Source organism: Candoia aspera, chromosome 7 (assembly GCF_035149785.1).
Source record: "Candoia aspera isolate rCanAsp1 chromosome 7, rCanAsp1.hap2, whole genome shotgun sequence".
Taxonomy (NCBI): domain Eukaryota; kingdom Metazoa; phylum Chordata; class Lepidosauria; order Squamata; family Boidae; genus Candoia; species Candoia aspera.
The window spans coordinates 11,354,742-11,377,447 of record NC_086159.1 but is presented as its reverse complement, the minus strand read 5'-3'; the positions used below and the strand labels follow the sequence as shown (position 1 = coordinate 11,377,447).

Genomic DNA, 22,706 nt, shown 5'->3' with positions numbered 1-22,706 from the left:
ATTCCTGAGTTAACCTGTTTTCTGGGTCTATATAATATACTTAACTATAAGCTAACTAAACAAGGTTGCTGGACATACCAAATCACAGAAATAAAAAAGCCTCTAACCAAGGTTAAAACTAAAACAGCTGCTTGGTTTTGTAGTAGTTAACTTTCCACATTGCATGTAACGATAATCTTCCACAATCTGGCACTTTCCAGGTCTTCTGGATAGCAGCTTCAAGAATTCACAGCCAGCATTGCTAAACTTTGGAAATCTGGGAGTTCCAGACCTAACATATCTGTAGCTTGGACAGGGTGGGTTAGGCCTGTTAGGGGACTGGAAACCAGCCCAGGTGCCTTTGATTAATTCAGTGTCTCCTGTTTCCTAAGGGTGATGAAGAAGCCAGCTTAGGTCTCCCCATCAGCCCATTCATGGACCGTTCTGCTCCGCAGTTAGCAAAACTCCAGGAATCCTTCATCACTCACATTGTGGGACCACTGTGCAACTCCTATGACTCAGCAGGACTGATGCCAGGTAAATGGACTGAGGATAACGATGAGTCAGGAGATACAGATGAACAGGAAGAAGATTCAGCAGACATGGACTCCTGTGTCAACCATGAACCAAGTATGTTTTCTGCGTCCTAGTTCTTTAAATAATGGTATGGATTAATTTTTCTCTGCCTCCTCCCCACTCGTTTCCCAATAAAAATCCTGCGTGCCCACCCCAAACTCATTCTGCAGAAGTTATTCAGAATCAAATTTAAGGTTTGTTGTGAGGAGACCAACTAGCTAATAGATGTAAAGTTTTTGGAATTCTTGGAAGTACAATATGTTGGGGTTTTTTTGATTGTTGTTGTTGCTATAATTATCAGCATTGTCTGATCTAGGTTGCAATCTCAGATTGTAAGCCACAGGTGGGCAAGTTACATGTCCAGGCCCTGCTCTGCCCTGAGTCTAATTTCATACAGGTTATTTCAGAAGCCTTTTGGTAGCAAACAGTTGAAAACTTTGGCAAAAGTGAGGGATCCCTGGCAGCCTGCTGTGCAAGGAGTGAGAGAAAAGAAGGGGAGCGGGGGAGGGAGGGGACCAAGAGAGAAAAGAAGGTGGTGGATGGAGTGGATGGCCCACTCTCAGGGACTGTCCGAAAAGACACTCAGAATGTCAGAAAAGAGCTTATGCCTCATTTTTAATTCTATCCCACCCATCTTGGCATACAGTGTATCCCTCAATAGCACTTTCTTGTGGGAATGCTGATAATTGATGGGTCTTCTTTGCTGCAGACCAAGCAGCTTTCTCCAGTGTCCCCATACATTGCTTCCTAGCAGCCAGCTCAGCTATTAGTCACAGCGAAGTGGCCAACTCGGGCAGTAGGTTTTGGCCACCATTAAAGGTCGGAATTGGTTATTGTATTTTTCCCTTAAAGGAAGAAGTTGGCCTCTCTGCAAGGCCAGCCCTATGATTAGGTAGTGAGGCAATTGCCTCAAGTGATTGAATGTTCTTCAAAGACAACAGATTGTGGATTATTTCATTTAATGTTCCTGGCTTGGCCAAGAAGATGCATTTGTGGAATTTTCCTGTCTTTGGTGCCCAAATAACTTCACCAGTTGAAAAGAGATACACCCATCACCTTTGACCAGTGGTCAGTAATAGACCATTATATTGGTGGGGAAGTCATGGAGGAGAATAGTCTGTTGGTGTCAGCCCTTCATGGTAGATCAGACTAGGAAACTAATGCCATGTAGGTCAGTACTACTTTAATTGTAAAGCAAAATCTTGCAAGTCTGAATGTGCTTCCTCCCACCTCCCTTTTTCTTCATGTGAACTAGGGAGGGGCTTGTCTGTGACATTTAGTCACGTCACATTCTTGCCCTGGACTCAGGCCCCTTTTATGTGTTAAGGCTCTTCCTCCTGTCCCTCAAGGCCATTCTCTCTTCCCTCTACCGTTGGGCACCTAGGACAGTTTTGTATGCAGTTTGTATGCAAACATTTACACAGTAGGATAGAAATACATTTGTCTCTTGTCTTTCTCCAGCTCAAAATTGCTACCCAGTCCCACTTTGTCTCATGTACCTACTCAGTCTTTTTGCATGCTCTGTAACCTTGATCAAGTGGTACAATAGCCAAAGCAGTGTTTGTTTGTTCATTCATTCAAAGTTATATTAAGCAATCAGAATTGTCAGGAAAAACGTCTATGTGGTCCAAATTCAATCCTCCCAAAAGCAAGCTTCAAGGTAAGAAATGGCAAGGTGTGTGCAATCTACTTCCTTGGCGTCTCTGCACAGGCTCTTCAGGGTATCTACATTAAAGACAAAACCTGGACATGAATTCAGAATTATGATTCAGGTGACCTTGGATGGGTAAAGTATTATTCACCAAAGGACAACTCTAGCAATCCACAGTAGAAACCATGTCAGTCAGCATCCACAAAGGAAAAATAAGAAACTGGGATCTTCTACCTGGGAGATAGAACATGTGGCACATGTGCACCTTTTTTTTCCCAAGGTCCTTACATTTCCAGAATGTCCCAACGTGCAATATAAACTAAAAGCAACAAATGCAGTTACAGTAGTTTGCAATGATTATGTTTGCAATGATTTCCAGCAAAATGTGGGATTGTGATCAACACCCTCCTGGCCTCTCTGGAGCACTGCAAAATATGGGAGGGGGTATCTCCTGGGAAACCAGAGAGGGAATGTTCTACCATGGAGTGCTGGTTCAGAACTGCAGTTCCTTCTGATTAAACCTGGAGGTTTCCTACAGGGAACTGAAAGCTTTCTAATGAAGGATTGAACTGGATTTGGGCTGTCCCATAGTGAAAAGCTCTTTGTTTGGAGTTGAAAAGCTTGAAAGACTCAATAGCTTGGCTTCCAAAGTGCTAATCTATGCACACATTTCTTTCAAACAAAACATTCCTGTGCAATACTTTCTCCCTCTTTTTATGTTTTATTTCCTTTTATTAAAACTTCTGAAAGGGTTTATCATGCAAGTTACTAGCTGCTGCTAAAGGCAGAAATGCAGATGTGGGGATGGGCAGAATCCAAGTGTTTTCACAGAAGCTTAGATGCCAGTGTGGAAGGCACTTTAAGCAAGCACAATTTAGGGACTGTTTAGAAATTACTGCTGTAGGAGCAGCGTTGTTTCTATGCAATTAGATACTGAGGTGTCCTCCTGACCTAGAAAAAGTATGGCATATTAATAGCACTGCACATCAGAATGTAAATCTTTTTAAGAGGTAGCTTAATCAGCTGAATCCTTAGTTGCTGGATAACTTAATAGTTTGAATAGTTTAATTGGTTTTCCTTTGCAGGGGGTTGGACTAGATGATCCTTGAAGTTCCTTCGAACTCCATAGTTCTGTGGCCTATTATTCTATCTATATTCTATGATAAGTGTTGATCAATTGTAAGTGATTGAGAGGCTGGGCATTAAGGGCAAAGCACAGTTGAACATGGGACAATGAAAACATGGCATGACCTCATCACACAAATAATGTTAGATATAGGAAGATAGGGAAAGATGGGTATTCATTGAAACTGGTTGTTCCATGCCAGACATACAAATTGTTGTTGGACTTCTGTCACAACTCATTTTGCTGAATTGCATTCAAAATTGGTAAAACCTTTTCAGCAATATCCATCCATCAAACCAGAGGATCCACTGTTCCCAACAGAGAAGGCTATTCTAAGTCCTAGGCATGGTCCCCATTTGCTTTATTCCAGTTGGGAACTGCCAAACTTACTTGCATTTATGTCGAAGTAAGTCAAATTTTGCAGACCTTTCTCCCAGATGTGAATGAGGCTTTATGTTTGCTTATGGCCTTTGGCAGGAAAGAAAAGGAGGAAAGTCTACTGCCAGATAACTCAGCACCTGCTGCAGAACCATCAAATGTGGAAGAAGGTCATTGAAGAGGAAGAGAGGAGAGCTGGGAAGGACAAGCAGAGTGGGGAGCCTTCAATGCCACTGCTCCAGTCCTCTGAACAAATAGAGGCCATTGAGGAGGAGGAGGAGGAGAAAGGAAAGGCCAAAGAGGAAGAAGATAACACAACTCCAGAAACAAACCAGTGACACTGACAGGAATTTTGCGCAGTATTTGACGCAAGGACATCTTGCATACCAGTTGTTTTTACAAGCCAGCACAACGTTTAGACACAACACTGTAGAAATACGGGGTAATTCACCTACAGCTGTTTAAGTCTTTCTCCTTTCCTTCCTTCCTTCCTTCCTTCCTTCCTTCCTTCCTTCCTTCCTTCCTTCCTTCCTTCCTTCCTTCCTTCCTTCCTTCCTTCCCTCCCTCCCTCCCTCCCTCCCTCCCTCCCTCCCTTTCTGTGAGGTACATTGCTTTCACAGTTCAACACCCATTTTTACAAACTTTTGTATACGGTGGAGAATTATAAATATATATAATTATATAAATATATATATATATATACATAAAATACTACCCTGGGTTTATAAGCTGCATATTTCTTTATTTGTTTGGTTTTCTTTTTAAAAGAGGATTATATTATGCTGCCTGTGATACTATTAAAAAAGGAAAGGAAGGGATTTGAAAATGAGATAATACTCAGTGAAATGGAGAAGACTGCACTGTCCTTGTTTTTTGTTAAAGTGGAGCAACTGATTGTGCCAGTTAAAGGCTGATCCCAACGGCCAGCATAGATGTGCCTGCAGGACATCATGCGTGCACAGAACAGGAACGCCATAGTTCATGGAGCAAAGGGAAGGGCGTTCTGCTTTGGAGACAGGTTGTGACACTAGGTATGTCATCACAGAAGATCATGTGCCTCCATTGCAGAGAATTTGCTCTTTCTTTCTCAGCCTGGAGAACTCTGCCTTGAAGACCTTTTGCTTGTTCTTCCACACAACTCAGTAGAATCCAGATGGAGGTGGGCCCACAACAGCTCTGGAGAACAAGACTTCCTATTTCTTGAGCAAGCCTCTTCTCTTGCTGTTTGGTAGGTCTTGATTATTTTTCCGAAAAGGGGTGTCCCTTGAAAACCTGCACAAGCTGTATTCCTACCTTTTTATTGCACCATTATCTATGCCACATTCCCCTTCCCCACTTTGGGGGGCAAGTGTCAAGCAAGCGTCACAAGTTATTTGCTGAAGAGAAAGTGTTGGTGGCAATTTTCTCTGGTGTCTGAAGGAATTTCCAATTTGTCAAATGGAGATGAACTCTGGAGAGATGCCTTGGGATCCCTCCCATCCTTACCACCTTTCATTGCATTCACATCTCTTCATGTGTCTTGTGGGCATGAGAAGGGTGACTGAAGTGAACCGATCTCCCCTTAAAGACAGAATATGAATGAGAAATGTTGGGTAACAGTTGCTTCTGCTTTTTATTTGAATGTGTGTATGGGCTGTGAAACCAGGTGCCTGGTCACCTCAGTCAGAAGGATTCAAACCTACTTCCGAGGAGTCCATTCTTCATTGATTTATTACAAGCTGATTGCATATAATATGCATTCCAGAGCACATAGACAATTTATGTGAAACACTGCCCAGGACTCGCTGCAATCCTACACAAAGTAAAATGCACCCTCTAGATGTGAGGTCTTCAACTTCCAGAATTTTTCAGACAGCTTGGCCATTGCTGAGAATTCTGGGAGATGACCACATGTTTCTGGAGGGTTGCAAGATTAAGGAAGGCTGCCATCCTGCATTTTCCTGTAGGTGCATGCTCCATGTGACACAGGAAGTTCTGTAGATGCAGTGACTCATATTTTAGCCAAGGAAGTTTCACTGTCATTCATCTGTCCTTCCAGAACCATGAGCAGTTCCCAAAGAAATGTTATGGTTCTTTAGGACAGCACTTTGGAAACAAGTGATTTAGGCAGATAGGTTTGGCTTCTGGCACAAGGACAATTGGAAAGCAAGAAGAAGAAAATCTTGGGATTATCCTTCTACCAATCAAGGCAGGAATTCATTAGGCTGTTGGTTTTCAAGGTAGGTTGTTCGCCATCCTGCGTTTCCTTTTTGTTGGCCAGATCATAAGTAGAATAAGCTTTGATTTGACCTTCTCATATAACTGTACTAAGAGAAACCCAGTCATCTGACAAATAGAAAACCCTGTAGAACAGGGTTCCTCAACCTTGGCAACTCTAAGCTGTGCGGACTTCAATTCCCAGATTTGGATTCCAATTCCAATTCAGGAAGTTGAAGTCCACACAGCTTAGAGTTGCCAAGGTTGAGGAACCCTGCTGTAGAAGACCTTGCGTAAGTCCCTTTAGGAGGTATATATGTATGATTGCCACCTAACACAATATGACTCTTCTATTTCCCCTGCCCGTTCTATTTATGTCCCCCATCTTGGTGGTAATAGATTTTATTTTTAAAATAAAATCCCATTCTTGGCTTTGAAATGCAGTTAGGATAGATGACACAGAACTGCACAGGAACTTTTGACATCGAAGAGCAGCTTTGAAAAATCTGGAGAGCACTGATGCCTTGTCCACCTTGATTGTATGTCCTGGCAGCTATAAAAGCAAGATCCAATTACACTGTTTTCCAGCAGGGAGGCTCAAGGAAGCAGTTAATGGCTTGCTGCTAGTTGCTTAGATCCCTTGTACCAGAGAAATCTTAGTTTGGAATTTCACTTTTCTGTTTAAAACAAAATAAGGGGAAAAATCCACCAGCAGACTTTAGGATTTCTTTAGATGACTAGCTGTCCCTTTTTAATGGTTACTTCTTTGCTCACAACTAATTTTTATTAGCCTACATGAAAATACAGAGACACTTTTTAGTGTCCTATAGATAGGGGAAGTTGGGTTGTATTTGTAAAAATAGTTAAAAAGAGAAAGGATTTTTTTTTTCATAAAACATAACTGTTTTTGAATTCGACAAATGAAGTCCTGCATGATTGGTAATGGAACTGCGTGAAGCCTTTTCAGATCGGTGGGATTATTAGCCTCAGCCGTCATAGACGCACTTTTGTTGAGCGTAACAAAAGTGCTGCAATTCAGCAGAGCCTAACCGTTCATCACAGAGTTTTAAGTAGTACTACATGTGGCGAGAGATCAGTGTGTAACCAAGTGGACCCCCAAAAATCTTTCTGAAAGTATTGTCCTTATGAATATGTCCGTATGATTGGTTCTTGGGCCAATCCATTTAACTATCTTGCATACTATTTCACGGCATGTTATTTTGCCTCATTGTTTCTCCCCTCAGCTTGGCTCTTAGGGGTCTCCTAGATTCACAGTCTCATGATTATTGCTGAATGTATTGGAAATGTAGAAACTGAGTTCACATTTTGCCCTAATTTGTAATTTGATTTAAGATTGTTGAATAAGCCATGATTTGCCATGTTTACACTTTGCATTGAGCCATAATGTATAGTTTGCAAGCCACAATGCCTGGGTTCATACAACCCACACTAAACCAGGGGTTCATGTGGAGGGGGCTAAGGCTATGATTTAGAGGGGAGTTTGGGGTTCTTAAGGTGTGAAACTGATGCCTTAAGTTTCTGATTAACCCTTTCACTGCCGCAAATGCTTTTTTTTTTTTTAAATGAAAGATCAAATGTTTTGGCTCCATCCAGTCTGCAAAGCCCCAAGGAGCCATGTTTGAAACCAGCATTATCCTTGACTTCCTTCCACTTAGGTAAAATGAGTTCCAAGTGAGGGAGAAATTCACATTAGCATTCGTTAGTAAAGTGTTCAGCCTCTCGTGTTTTCCCCATAACTCAGCAATGTCTTTGAATTTTTGGAAGTAGTAAAAACACTCCCTTCCTGAGAAGGTATTGGGTTACATGGTGTACCATGTCTCCATATGTAATGTTTTAAGCATACATCTCAATTTTTCCCCTAGAGGTCCCTCTAGCTCCATAGGGGGGTCCACAGGCTATGTTCAAAAAAGTCAAGATGGCAGCCGTATGATGCACATAAAAAATGGGTGCAACTTTGCACCATCACAGCCATCGTCTTAACTTTTTTGACCATACCCTGTGGACACCACTGCTCCAGTGCATATAATAAAGAGGATTCTCACATTCTAGTAACTGCTTTGTAAGCTCTCCTTTTCAGAAGACAAAGCCAGGATCTAATGGCTTTGCATTGCCTATATATACGTTCTACGTTTGAAACGAAAGTACTTGCTGGAATTTTTGTGTTTTCGTGTCCGTCTTTTCCTGATCAATTGTATTAACCCAAATTTAAAGAGGATTGTTCATTTGCTATTCTTCTCCAGTCCTGATTTTGCTAGGGAGAGGTAGTAGATATGAAATGGATAGAGGTACATTTGTTAGAGAACTGGCATATTTTACAGTTCCCCAGTTGATAAAAAATCCAGATATTTTGCGTTGCATGTGAAGTAGCTCTCAATTCAGAGATGAAGCATCTCCCAGCAATGCTTTAAGAGAGGAATGGGCAACATTTGAGGAGCTGAGGTTGGCAACTTGGCCTCACAATGAGAGTAGCTTATCAGTACAACTCAGAATCCAGAAAAGCTAGACATATATATGAATCTTCCTCCATCATTTCTGAAGTCAGATAAATAGAGGGCAAGGGTCCAGCGGTGAAGCTAGAGGGATTTAAATGGATGGAATGCAGATAAGTTACTGCAGCTTCTAAATTACTATTTTTTAAAACAAAATCAACTAGCTAACTTCCCAACGTTGTGGGGAAAGTGGCTGATTTTTGCTGATTGGGGCTTGTATTAGGAAGAAAGAATTATTTCTTACAGCAACTTTTTTTCTGAAGCAAAAGCAAGGCTCTAGTTAATTGTAGAACTCAAAGAGGTACTATCAGCTTCTAGTTCCTGCTTAAATGCTTTTTTGTACCTTTTGTCTCTGCACATTTTTTTATGTTAGCCAATTGACAACTCAATGCAAATTGAATTGCATTTCTCCTAGATGCCTCTAAGACATAATAATCAAATTTTGTTAAACTTGAAGGGAAGTAAAGATGAGCAGTTCTTACCAACGCGATTCTTTCCCAGCACCATATTTATTTTGTTTCTTAAGTCCTTTAGAAGATTGTAATTACTACAGTTGGGAAACATTCCAATACAAAGCCCAAAGCTACAAAACATATATTAAAAATAGTGCTAGAAAACAACTAGAAATCCTTTGCAAAACAGGAAGATTTGGATGGACAGGGTGACTAAGAGATGAGAGGAGGTTTTTCACATAGATTTTTATCATCATCACTGGCCTTAAAATATCACTGTGTTTATTTGCAGTGTTTGGTCATATTTCTGTAGCATTAACGCAATTGTTGGATCCTCTTTTGACACCATTTTCATTCATGTCAAACTGTAAAACAGGATACAGTGGTAGGGGAAGCACTAAAATTCTAGCCAGTAATATGCGTACAGAATTCAGATATTAAGGACTAAAGTTATATGATCCAGAATTTGATGCCCTTGCTTTGAATAATGTTTGCTGATCAGCACTCAATAATGCTTAGCCATGATTCAAGGCTTGTTGCAGAACAAGCTGCTGCAGAACAAGGCTCTGAGATTTCCAAAACTCTGAGATTCAAGACCCATTGGCCATTTGTTGTATTAAAAAAGCCATTTTTATGAAGCACCATCCAGTGTCCATGGCTTCTGCAACGAATTAGTGTAGACTGAGATTTGTATAGTCAAAAAAGCAACGTTTGCTTGAAGATGCGTCATGTGGGAAATCATAAGAGGTAGAACAACTACTTTATCCTCTGTGATTTTGCCACCCTGCCAGGTCAAGCGTAGTAATTAATTGTATATTTTATACTATAGGGTTTAGCTGAATGTTTCATTAAAGATCACCACCTACCAGACAACTCTCTAAATTAAATTCCTGGATTATAAGTGTTCACTGAGTCCATGAAATTATTAGTGATTAATGCAATATCATTTTTATGGATCATGCCTATAGTGCTTTAGGCAGTATGTGTAAACCAACTGCCAGAGAAATATTCAGTGAAAAAAATCATTCATACTGAAAGAGCTTTCCAGAAAGATAATTTGTCCATTACCAGCTGATCTATCCTTAAAATATGTTGTTGCCACACATATGCATGAATTTTTGATTGAGTGATCCAGGGGAATTTTATGTTGCATCCTGTGAGCCTCCTGAAAGGCACCAGGGCCAGCTTAGCCCATGGGCCATAAGATTGGAGAATGTACTCTCGAATAGCCTTCCTCAATCTACTAAAACCCAGCTGTGCTGGTTCTGCTGACCATGGATGACAGGAGCCGTGGCCAATATAGCTGGAATGCATCGAGTTGAGAAGAAGGCTCTGCAATGTCTTTCAGAAATGGCCATTCTCAAAGCCATCTTCCCTGACCATAGCAAGTAGAAAAATTGTGCAGAGAACAATGATGCATCCTGCATATGTTGTTCACCAGAAAATAGCCCCCCAGATAGTAATAAAACAAGCCCAAAACAGGAATGTTAGGAGAACATCCATGGATTTCCTGCAGACAGTAAAGGCTGAAGTTAATGGTGGCCAGGACAAAACCTATGCCCTTTCTTTGATTCTTTCCTGCCACCAATTTGCATTGTCACCTTCTTGCCAAGTAGGCTTTTAAAACTAAATCAAGAGGCATATTCAATTAAATTGGGGAGCACAGGTTCCCCTCACCATGAATTCCCATAAATGTTTATCCTGAACTTATAAAATCAACATTTGTCTTCAGAAAGGGCAGGGACAATACTCCTGCCTTGTTCCAAGTTAAGATCAAATATAACATTTAACTATATTGAGTGATTTTTAAAGATAGTTTGCAAGCATTCAAACTATTGCGTACATGACCCATTAGTACATGTTAGCTTGCTTTTTACACAGCTCACAATACTCTATACTTCTTATGATTGTCAAAATATATTAATTCACTAGTCCAGGTCTTCATTTGGATGATGGAGGATGGCATTTGAGAACCTCCTTTTCCTTTCTGTGAATTTAGCTGAAAGAAAAGCATTTCGGTGATCATCCTTTATGCCAGAAGAAACAGAAATGGCTTCTTCAGGACAAGAGCTCCATCTACATTCTTCTGGAGTCTTCAGTAACTTCTGGATTAGGATACTGAAGCATAGATTGTAGCAAAACTGTAGCCTCAGTATTTAAGTTCCAATCTCAGCCTTTGGCTTCCCCAGAATTTCTGGTAATCAGAGATGATTTCAGACATAATCTGATTTGTTTCCCAGATAAGAGTATTCTGTTACACTCTCAAGAATCAGCTGCTAGGCAGTTTCCTGGGCACAAAGCATGGCTTTTACTTCTGCTTGGCATCTGAAAGTTTGTTATTACTATTCAGTGAGTAGGATTTGACCCAGTTGCACTCTTACAGAATACCTTTTGTATCCCTCATCCCTGTAAAGTTCCATGCACAGGTATAATGCCTGATATCCATGCAATTAGGATACACCCACACATCTATCTTACTTGCTATAGATCATGTAATGATTAAATTATCCACCACAATTAAGAATGATTATCCCCAGCAACCCTTTGAAAGATGGGTATGCACTTGAGACCATCACAGGAATTGACGCCAATTCACTCTTGTTTGTCTTGAAAGCAAATAATGTTGATTCCTAACTTGAGAGGTACACTTTCAGCACATGGTGGTAACTGAGTTTTCTGTTCAATCTGAGCATTCAACAAATCATAGTGACTCCTGCTTGAAGGATCCCATTCTCCCAGTTCACCTTGACAGGTTTGAGTCTTTCGGTTATTGTTGGTGTCCGCCCCACCAAGGCCTCTTAGTAGAGTTGTGTGTTTCATTGAAGGTTTCCTCAAAAGCAATATGTTGAGATATTCTTTTCCTCAAAAGGAAAAAAAAAGAGAGAGGGGAAGGGTGATCAATCCAGATCTAAATGCTTCCAAGGCCCATTAATCTTTCAAGAGGTTGATTTATGTGTCCCACCACCACTGCCTATTCTTAGAGCCATGATCCCAGGAAGGAATCTATGGCCTTCTGAACTAGAACATCTATCCAGGGTAGCTGGAGAGTTCTTGGAAGGTTTTGGGCAGCAATATCTGGAGTCCAACATTCTTTTAAGAGCCAGAACAAAGAAAAGTGGGAAGATGGAGAAATAGCAGTTTGAAGGACCTTCTCCTTGCCTGAGTGCCTCTGGCTGATATTCCTTCTTCAGGAGAGACACTCTTTGAGTTAGAAAGAAGTGCTGGCAGGAAGTTGCTGAAAGAAGTAGCATTTGTGCTTTGATAACAACACACAACTTGCTCCTTCAGTGTCCCACTAAAATCAAATGAGACTTTACAAAAGGGGTTCATTTTTGGCTCCTTCATCCCTCCCAAAGAAGGTGGAACTGCCTACCATAGTAATACTGTAGAAATGTACCTCCCCCATTCGGTATTTGTAGATGTCCATTTTTTAACACGGTCTTCTTTTCACTAAGTACTACCTGCATTAATTTATATTTATATATTGCCAATAGTGTTGTAACCAAACTTCTTTAAGACAAAACTTCAGAAACAAGGCCTTTGTATTTTTAGGTAATGATCTTACACCAACTGACTGAAATCTCTGTTGGCTTTCCTTTTCACTGATACCTTGCACTTAAGACATTGTAGCAATACTTAATATATTCCCTTCACGAGTATTTGTTAAGTGATTTTTAGTTAATGGCTGATAAATGTTTTGTACAAAATAGATTCTGTACAGGCGGAGAAACAGGAGAAATCTTTTAGATAAACATTATTTATTTTTACTGTTTTGTAAGTTAGACACTATAATGAATCTCCTTTTTTGCCAGAATTACTGGAAGTGCCTCTTGGTATAATGTATTATAGTAAATATATATTCAGAATTATTAGAGATAATGTGTCACAAAATGAACAACATGGATGTTGCAATGTGAAGAAACAAAAACATAAATATAATTCTGTGGTATCATATTGGTGGCTGTTCTTTCTTTGCCTCGTGTGGTTTGTGATTTTGTCTTGTTGCTGCCACTTTTATTCCTATCTCTACCACAAATGATGAGCATGTTGGCAGCTCCTATGGCCATTGGTCTTCCACTTTAAGTTAGTCAGATACCAACGCGGTCTGTATTCCATGCTGACCTAATGGGTCAGACCTCAGTTCATGTACTATTGTCTCATCCTGGGCACAAAATTTAAGAGGATTCAAAAGAAGTGAGAAGAACAGCAATGCTTGTGAGCGGTGGATTGGAAATTAAGTCCAGTGAAGACAGATTAAGGAAGAGCTAGGTATACAGTACATACCCTTAGCCTGTTTGAGGGTAGGGCTCAAGCATCTGAAAAGGCTGTGACACAGAAGAATATCATGGACGTTTTCTGTCATCCTAGAATGGAGAACACAATGTAATGGTCTTAACAGGTGTGCAGTGTCTGATTGAATGTTAGAAAAAACTTAGCAATAGTAGGAGTCCAGCAGTCAAACCAATTCTTTAGGAACCTGGTGGTCTCCCTTCCTTATGACCTTTGACCAGAAAACACAACGTACATCAGACATGCATATAGAAACATAGACACCTAAAATCTGCAGATACAAATAAAAAGCAAGCATAAAATACAATAAAATAGCATCATATAAATAATGGTGGTGATCCCCAAGATTAGCACTAATCATCAGTTGTAAGTGGGGAAAAAAACATGCAGAGACACAGAATCAGGCCACCTGGGAAGATACATGGAGTCCTGTTTAGACAAAAGCAGCAACAAATAAGTATTGTACTCTCTGCCAGGGTATTTTTTTAGATGGGATAGATAAATGTCATACAAGATTCCCTGTGAAGAGAACAATGTAGGAGCATGTGGCTCAAGGACTCCATGGAGCAGTCCACACATGAGCATAAGTGCTGATGTAGAGGGACATTTTTAGAACACCCTCACAGGATTGCAGAGGGTACCACATCCAACCTGGCCAAGGTGAAAGCCCAGCAAGATTTCAGAACTAGAATGGAGGAGAGATCAGATGATGATGCACATCCATTGAAAAAAAATCCACAGACCGGGATCGAACACTAAGACTGGTTTAGAAATCCATATCTCAATGCTGCTTAAGATGACTCCTGGCGTTTTCGACCCTAATGTGCAGAGGCTGTCCAAAAGGAGACCTAAAGATTTGTGATTTGCCCTTGTTAGCCAAATTGTTTAAAATGGTCTCTGAGAACTAATGGGGCCAGACCCATAGGGGAAAAAAAAAATAACCAGAAATTCATGAGACAACCAAACAAACTAATCCTGCCTAACCATTAGGCAGCATTTTTAATGCATCTTGGAAGTACAAGTAGAGCTCTTATAAACTTGGATGGAAAGCTTCCAAGGCATCCAGTCTGAGTTTATAAAAGTTCGTAAGAATACGAACATGAAAACATAAGCTGAGAAAACCCTACGCAAGAAAGACTTTGGAGGCTGCAAAAGTAAATGTGCCCCCTTTGAATGGAAAAATCTCAAGACCACTGAGGAGTTTCGTTGTGCAACACTAGCCTGATAAGAGAAATGTGTGCTGCAAGGTAAGGAGGGCTGGAACTGCATCCCAAAATATTTACAACTATGCATCTAGTCTGTTGACAAATAAATTTGTCATTTATGCGTCCTATAGTATTGTCGTGCAAAACTAATGCTTCACTATTTTGATATATTACAAGTTTTTTCTAGACAAAAGAAAGCCAATGCCCTTCTCATTCCCACCTGGGAGACAAAATTACTATGTCGTCTACATATAACAAAGCTGGAATCGCACAATCTGCTAACATTGAGGGTGATGAACAGAAGACAAGATACCCTAAATTATTGAATTAATATACAGATTGAAAAGTAGGGGAGCTATTATATACACTTGCCTTACTCCTCTCTGGATAGTAACAGCTCTAGAAAAATGCCTCCAGGGGAAACATCTGACTCTCAAAGAGGTGTTTAGCCTGAATAAGAAGGAGCAGTCTTTCATCCATTGAGGATCGCTGTAGTTTTCCCCATGGCCTCTCCACCTTGAAAAGCTGGTTTGAAATCCACAAAGACTGCAAGAAGTGTGCCTTTGGATGGTGAGGTGAGTTTTTCAGCTAAATGGTGCAGTAACAAACAACGGTCCAAGGTTGAATGGTCCCCCTTTCTTGTAAAGCAGGCACCCAATGATCATGGTAATAATGCTTGGTTCTTCTCCTCAGTGTTGTGCTGCTGCTTCAGATTGAATCCACAACGGTCTGATGTATGACGGACTGAGAAGTTGAAATTTCTGTATACCATGGAGTAAAAAGCAAGTGATGAGCTAAGAAATAAAACGTTTCTTTCTTTCAATGGATTCTGGCACTGAAATGCAATCCATTCTAATTTTTAAAAAGGAGCAAAAAAAAGGGGGGTTAATGATAGTTGATTTGCAAATTTATTTGATCTGAGACCTTTGTTTCTTATAGGAAGAGATGGGATCCCTGGTTAAAAAAACCAATGGATTATGATCAAATTCAACACATGAATATATTTCCTTTCTATGATGATAAATCAAACATTACAGAGACCGCAAGATCTTTCCATGGGAAGCAACAGGTCGTCGTATTGTTTTCAGGATGAATGAAGAAGGGCCCAGAGGGGCATGTCCAGGAGAGTGAGATTCATGGAAGTTTTGCAGACACTCTTCCAGATATGAAGAGAACCTGTTTTTGGACATAAAGGGGTGTGTGTGTGTGTGTAATAAATGAAGAAGCTGGAGACGATGCTTTCATACCTTGCCCCGGCTTTTAGTCCTCACAGGTCCATGCAAATATTTGAGATCCAATGTGGTAATGTTTAGGTTTAAATACCCTAAAGCAGTGTTTCTCAACCTTGGCAACTTTAAGATGTGGGGAATCCTGGGAGTTGAAGTCCACACATCTTAAAGTTGCCAAGGTTGAGAAACATTGTCCTAAGGAGACCTATAAAACACAGTGCCCTAAGTCATATCTAGACTTCCTTCTAAGTAAATATGCTTAGGATCTTACTATGAAGCTCCTAGAAGTTGTTCTAGTTTCTTAAAATTTAGGCAATGTGTCTGGATATAAGGGAATTTTTCTTCTGGAACTGTACTACAGATTTTTGCAGGTTATTCAAAATAAAGCAGAGATCTGGATCAGGACAGGAGCCTCTCCTTAGAGATGTTAGTTAGATTCAACAGCTTTATAAGGAAGCATTGAAGGGCCACTTAAACTTAGCTATTAGCATGATGAAATTAGGAACCACTTTCCTTTTTTCTCCCTATTCCTTTTTCTTTCTATGTTTGTATCCTTTTCAGAATGAAACCATGAAAGCAGGACCTAGTCCTGGTCTTATTACTCTATAGATTCCTTTGGAAGATATTTAGGCCAAAAAAGAAGTATAAATGCTTGAGAGAATAGAAAGGAAAATAAAAAATGGATGGGTGGGTGGATGGATGGATGGACAGTTATCTGTCAAGATATACAGTTCTATACAAACCTTTCTTTAAATGCAAATAATTTATCTGAGTAAAACTGAAGCATGTTAGAGGGCCCTCTGTCTTTATACATGGCATCAAATTTATTTGCTACCTCCTTTAACTGAGATATAATCTGCCTTGAAACCATGATGGAAGCAAATAGCTTATAAAGATGACAAGCATTAATTAAGAATAATAAAATAGGCTGGAATAGAGACCAGAAAAAAGCAGAATATCTCCTACAGGGTGCCATGGGCATTAGTATGCCTGTTGACCTTCCCTTGGTGTCTCCAAGCCTCTTGCCTTACCTGTCTAAGATTCTTTTAATTAAAAATAATAATGACTTGGAAGTGAAGATGCTGTAAATAAAAATTCCAGCCACAGCCATGATCTGTACGCCTCTGACTCCCACACAGATCATATCAACTTTGCTAGAAAGCTGCTGCCCAGTGTATTTTATATGGAAGTGCAACAATATACCCCTCCAAAAAGCCAAAGATAACTAGAATGGAACAATCTCAAAAGTTTGCCCTCTGGTAAATGGGTGTTTTGTGGATGGTGACATGCCTTTGTGGCAACCACTTGGGAAGAATGGTCTCAAAGTCCTAACTGTGCCCACAGACCACCAATGGTTGAGGACATTTGCACCATCAGCTGAAATCAGACCTCAGGGTGCCTTTCTGAAGCCTTACTTTGGTGCTGAAACCTCACCAGGTTAGATATAGGTAGGGGTGACCACAGAGGGTAGTCAAAAATATCGAAGTCCCACTGATTTTGCATGGGTTGCAACGGAATCTGCTTAAAAGTGGGCCTTTTTGTGTGTTTTTGCTTTCTTGGCCAGAATATTGCTGGGGCCTTAGCTGCTCTAGCTATGTTCCCATCACAGAGAAGGGGGGAACAGAAAAGATGGAAGGAACCTATCACCTCAAATATTTTCCCCTCATTTATGAAACTAAGAAAAACCTCACAGGTTTATTGGAATCCATAAATCTTCAGCCATCCATTAATCAAGATTAAGAAAATGAGTTATCTTTTTTTTTTAAAAAAAGCTTCTGTCTAGAACAGTGTTTCTCAGCCTTGGCAACTCTAAGCTGTGTGGACTTCCAACTCCCAGAATTCTCAAACTCCCAAAACTGGCTGGGGAATTCTGGGAGTTGAAGTCCACACATCTTAAAGTTGCCAAGGTTGAGAATCATTGCTCCAGAGTCACAGCTGGACCACAACTCCCACCAGCCATACTGGGCAGCCCAACCAGTGAATGAGGATGATGGGCATTGTGATCCAACACTTCTGGGAGGTGACAGGTTGGGGAAGGTAGAGGCAGAGCCTTGGGCTTGAACATCTTGATTGTTATTTGCCCTCACCACTACAGTGTTATTTTCCCCCATTTATGAACCAAATCTTTATTTTGCGGGGAGGGGGTGTCTGCTGTGTCCTTTTTCGCCCTGGAAAGTTTTTGGTGAGCTTACTGAATGAAAGTAGTAGGAAAAGACTGATTCAATACCACTTCCCATGTCAGTGTTCTATTGGGCTAGGGGAGAAATTAAAACAATGTTTAGAGCACCAAAAGATCAGGGGATCCAAGGAAGATGTCAGTGGCTGGATTCTGGGGACCCATCCGTTCGCTCAAGGAAACTCCATGCCCAGTCTGATACTGTCCGTGTTCTTCCATAGGATGGAAACAGCATTAGAATTTCTGTTTTCATTGATCTGTATTTTGTAATATTTGTTTTGCACTGTCTTCACTGGCTCATGCACTGTAATAATATTGTGCAATGTTTGTTTGTTTTACAGGGCTCCTAGGCCGCTCAAATCACAATAAACTATGAGCAGTGTACAATTCCCCCTCCATAACTTAGATTAATTTAAAACAAAAGACCATCAACAAAGCAGAATCTTAACATCACAATAGAAGATCTCAGGAATAGTTGCAATGTACTCCTCCCACCCATTAACACCTTTCCTGTTAGGAGAGGGACCAATATTCAAATTCCCTGCCTTGTTGGAACAGCCAAGCCTTTTAAAGATTTTTATAGACTTTTTAGAGACATGTATAGATGCCAACAGAGAAAGGGCCATTTGAATGTCTGGAGAGATGCTCTTCCAGTGAAGGCGGTGCTGGTGGGGGGGCAGCATTAGAGAAGTCATGCTAACATGGACCCTGCAGGTGGCACTCCTTGGCCAAGGAAACCCAAAGACAGACAGCCCTATTGGACCTTATCAGGTGGGGAGATGTTATTGGGAGAAGGCAGGGTCGCAGATATCTAAACCCTAAGCCAAGTAACATCCAACATCCAACACCAGAACTCTACTTCTCTTGCTGTAGGATAGAATGAAAGGTAGAATATGGCATGTACTGTAGCTATCTCAGCGTTTCACAAGATACTGAGATCTGGGTGTGTTGGCCTACAATGTCCTTTCTCTTCCCCAGCCTCAACTCACAGGAGCCCTAGTCAGCAAGGCAGGTGGCATAAAACCTTTTGCTCCTTGCTACATCGGGCTCTGCTGCAAAACTGTTGAAGGATGCAGTGGAGTCGGAAAAGTGAGTTTTGCTTGCAGGCTTCACTGTCACACAGTGCATGCATTAATGCAGACCTACTTCCGCCCTTTCAGTGAGAGTAGAACGAGGGATATCTCTGGGAGTGGGGAGACCTGATTTGCTGCTGATGTTCTATCATAGAGGGTTTCATTGCTTTATTTATTTATTTTGATTTATATGGCTGCCCTCTTGCCAAAAGCAACTCTGGACAGCGAACAGAATTTAAAAGAATAATATAAGTAGCTATAAAGTATTGGGTACAATGGGAGGGAATCTGGAACTTAATACTGTTTTTTACCTACTGTTTTCAATGCTTTCCTTTTTTTCATAAGATCATGTGCACTAATTTTAGGTAATGATAGACAGTGGTGACATCCATATAAATATTAATGTTTAGAGTTCTGTAGCGATTTACAATTATTTCTCAAAATGATATAATGAGTCTAGTTTTATGTATTCAATTAATTATTTAATCAATAAAATAATGAAGTAATGAATTTTGTGGCAATCATATGTTCTCTGTTTATTGACTAATATTTTATTTTCCATCCAATATGTCCTTTCTCACTTTTTTTTAATGTGGTCATTAATTTTATTCCTTAAATGTTTTAAAATAAATAAATTTGTAAAAAAAATGCAACATACAATCAGAGAAAAAAGAGAAAGAAAAGAAATGGCAGCCAAGAATTAAAAAATGCAGAAATAAGAACTCTGGGCCTCACTAATTTCCTGACTCCCATACCTGGGCAAATAGTCAGGTCTTAAGCATTTTTCAGAAGGCCATCTGGCGTGAGTAATGATGGTGAGCAGGAGGGGGCCTCTATCCAGGGGGAAAAAAGCATGCGTAGTACTGAGGAATTAAGCAACCATTCAAAGAGACACAGATCAGACCCGCCTTAACTTTTGGGGTTTATCTGTCTGGGTGTTTCCCACACTTATTCAGTTTGTTAGGATTCTGTTTATGTAGCAGTAATAAACACTAGAGAACTACTCCTCGTCTCAGTGTGTGTCTCACTGTTAGGACACCATCAGAGCTGAGGCCAATCTGATCTCAGGTGGCAAGGTGTTCTGGAGGGCAGGTGCTGTGACCAAAAAGGCATGTTTCCTGGGTCCTGCAAGATTGATTGATCGATTGATTCAATTTGTATGGCTGCCCATCTCAACAAACAACTTTAAAGATGGTGTTCTTTAATTGATGGGACCTGATCATGCCCCTCTTGCCAGATCTAACAGGATAGGTAGAGACAACCAGGGAGAGAGGTCCTTCAGATATTCTGGCCCCATGATATAGATAACAACCAGAACTTTGAATTGCATCCAGAAGCCTGCTGGGAGCTAGCAGAGCTCACAGAACAAAGGTATAACCTGGTTGAATCATAATTGTACCCACACCTTAGCAATGTAAACCAACTGCAGCTTCCAAATTAAAACATTCAAATAAAGTAAATTAACGAAGTAGATGAAATGTCTTTTTACCAACTGGAAGAATGGGAGTCAAACATACCTCCTTCAGGAATGCATTCTACAGCCTTGGAGACCCACAAGAGAAGATCTTTCCCATGGACAAGGTAAGCAAGCCTCAGGTAGTGGGGGCACCTTTCAAAGGACTCTCCTGCTGATCCAAGTAGCCATGTGGTTTCATAGTGGGCGAGGACGTCTTGCGGAGAGTAAGGGTCTAAGCCATTTCGGGCTTTTTATGTCAGTACCAACACCCTGAATTGTACTGAGGAGCCAACAGGCTGCCGGTGCAGATCTTTCAGTAGAGGCATTGTATGATCCCTGCACTTTGCGCTAGTTGACATCCTATCCCAGTGTTTCTCAGCCTTGGCAGCTTGAAGATGTTTGGACTTAAACTCCCAGAATTCAGGGAATTGAAGTCCACACATCTTCAAGTTGTCAAAGTTGAGAAACACTGTCCTAACCATTACATTTTGCACCAGTTGCAAATTCTGGATATCCTTCAAGGACAGTCCCCCTGTACCACTCACTGCAGTAGTCAAGACAGGCTGCATAGATAACTGTTGCTACATCTAGACATTTCAGAAAGAATCACAGTTAAATATTAGACATAATTATGCAAATGCACTCCTCAAGACTGCTGATAGTTGCAAGTCCAGAGATATTTTTGTAAAGTTCAACAAGGTACCTTTTGAATCCTATTAATGCACACCTGCCCAACGCAGCCCAAGGTTGGCTGGGTTGAGATTTTCCCACCCAGGAATGAATTAAGTCATAAAATCTATCAAATTTGGTTTGTCAGAGAGGAGAATTGTTTTTAAATCCACATTAAAATGCCTTTAGGTGTTAATCTCTCTGAAGATATTCATTCTGTTGGCAATTTTTCTCAAAGTACCCAGTTTTGCATTAGAGCAAACCATTTTCCCGCTGTGACACATTTTAAAATATAGTCTTCATGATGCATGCATTTTTGCACAGGCTTTTCTCTCAAGTGTTTTCTTCAACATCAGTGAACTGTGTGACAAAATTTGGAAAAGTGTGTCTTTTGCATGATTGCTAAATTAAAGTACTTGGACTGGGTGTGGAAACGCAACATTTGATTCATTTACATGCAAACACAATTAAATGTCTTTCCAATTCTTAGTGTAGGGTTGCAGTAGAGCCGGCTTGAAAACATCTGGGTTTGTTTTTCTTTCTGAGGGTAATACTTAGGAAAAGAAAAAAGCGAAAAGAAAAAAAGAGGAGAGGAGAGGAAGAAAAAGAAAGCAGGAGTCTATGAAGAAAGGTATATTTGGATTTTCCAAAATAAATGAGTGAGTGAGTAGATGGTGTCAATGGTAGTATCAGGCAAACCACATTTTTATTCCCCTTTCCCCCTTTCTTAAAAACAACAACAACTGAAGTTGTAACCTTGTTCAGTATACCATAGACGGATGGTATATATCCAACGGATAATCTGGGGAGGCAGGGGAAGAGAGAGAGTTGTACCGAAAGCCTTCAGTGTCAGCAAAGGGAGTTTCTTCATTCTACCCACTCTCTTTCTCTTGTTTGGTATGTTCTTCCCCTTTAAGTCTTTGATTTCATGGGAACCAGCAATTAAGAAAATCAGGTCTTTAGAAAGAGAGCGAGCGAGAAAGAGAGAGAAAGCTTTGTCACATGCATTCTGTCAAAGTTGCTGCCTGTTTAGAGAGAAGGATCTCAAGAACATTTAACCATTTCCATTGCTTGGATTTTGGGGTCTCCTGGAATTTGTAAAGCAGGAGGGAAAAGACCGAGGCAAAGATGTAGGGGTGATCAGGATCAAAACAACAATAACAAACAATACTAATTGTACTGGAAATAAACACCTGTTTCTCCTCCCCTTTCTTTTGCTTGTCTTGTTTTCCTACCTCCAGATATAAGATCTACCTCGGGCTGTGCTTTCCCTCAACAACATTCCACTTAACAGCTAGGAGAAAAGAGTATCCATACTTGTTTCTGAATTCACCTTCATGAAGGTAGCTTCTAAGGAATGAAGGCTGGCGAGGTAAGGAATGTGGAAACTGTTGTGGTTTTGGTATTTTGTTTGTTAATGTATTACTTGAGGGAAAACTGAACTTCAAAGTCTATTCCTCAGGGCCAGGGGAACTTTTTGTTTTAAAGTATTTCCATATATGTATTTATTGCTATTTTTGATTATCAGTCATAGTAGTAGAACAGTGGGTTTCTTCAACAGTTCTTCAGAACAGTGTGCTTTGAGACCATTCAGAAAGCCTCTTCTTTTAAATTCAGAGGAGTTTGGTTCCCTTAATTAGCCAAAATAATCCATACTGGCTCAAACATATTAGAGACACCATCCAGGAAAACATAATCAAACCTCATGTAAAGCAAGAGTTCATCACAACTTATTTGCAG

General features: G+C 40.4%; 1 protein-coding gene across 1 annotated transcript in view; it reads left to right on the top strand.

The window, feature by feature from the left end:
- Positions 1-4,349, top strand: part of PDE3A (phosphodiesterase 3A) — a 270,781-nt gene extending 266,432 nt beyond the window's left edge. The window contains exons 15-16 of the mRNA XM_063308497.1: positions 372-609; positions 3,810-4,349. Coding sequence (XP_063164567.1) covers positions 372-609; positions 3,810-4,048 — 477 coding nt within the window. The 3' untranslated portion in view covers positions 4,049-4,349. The remainder of the gene's footprint in view (positions 1-371; positions 610-3,809) is intronic.
- Positions 4,350-22,706: the final 18,357 nt, after the last annotated feature.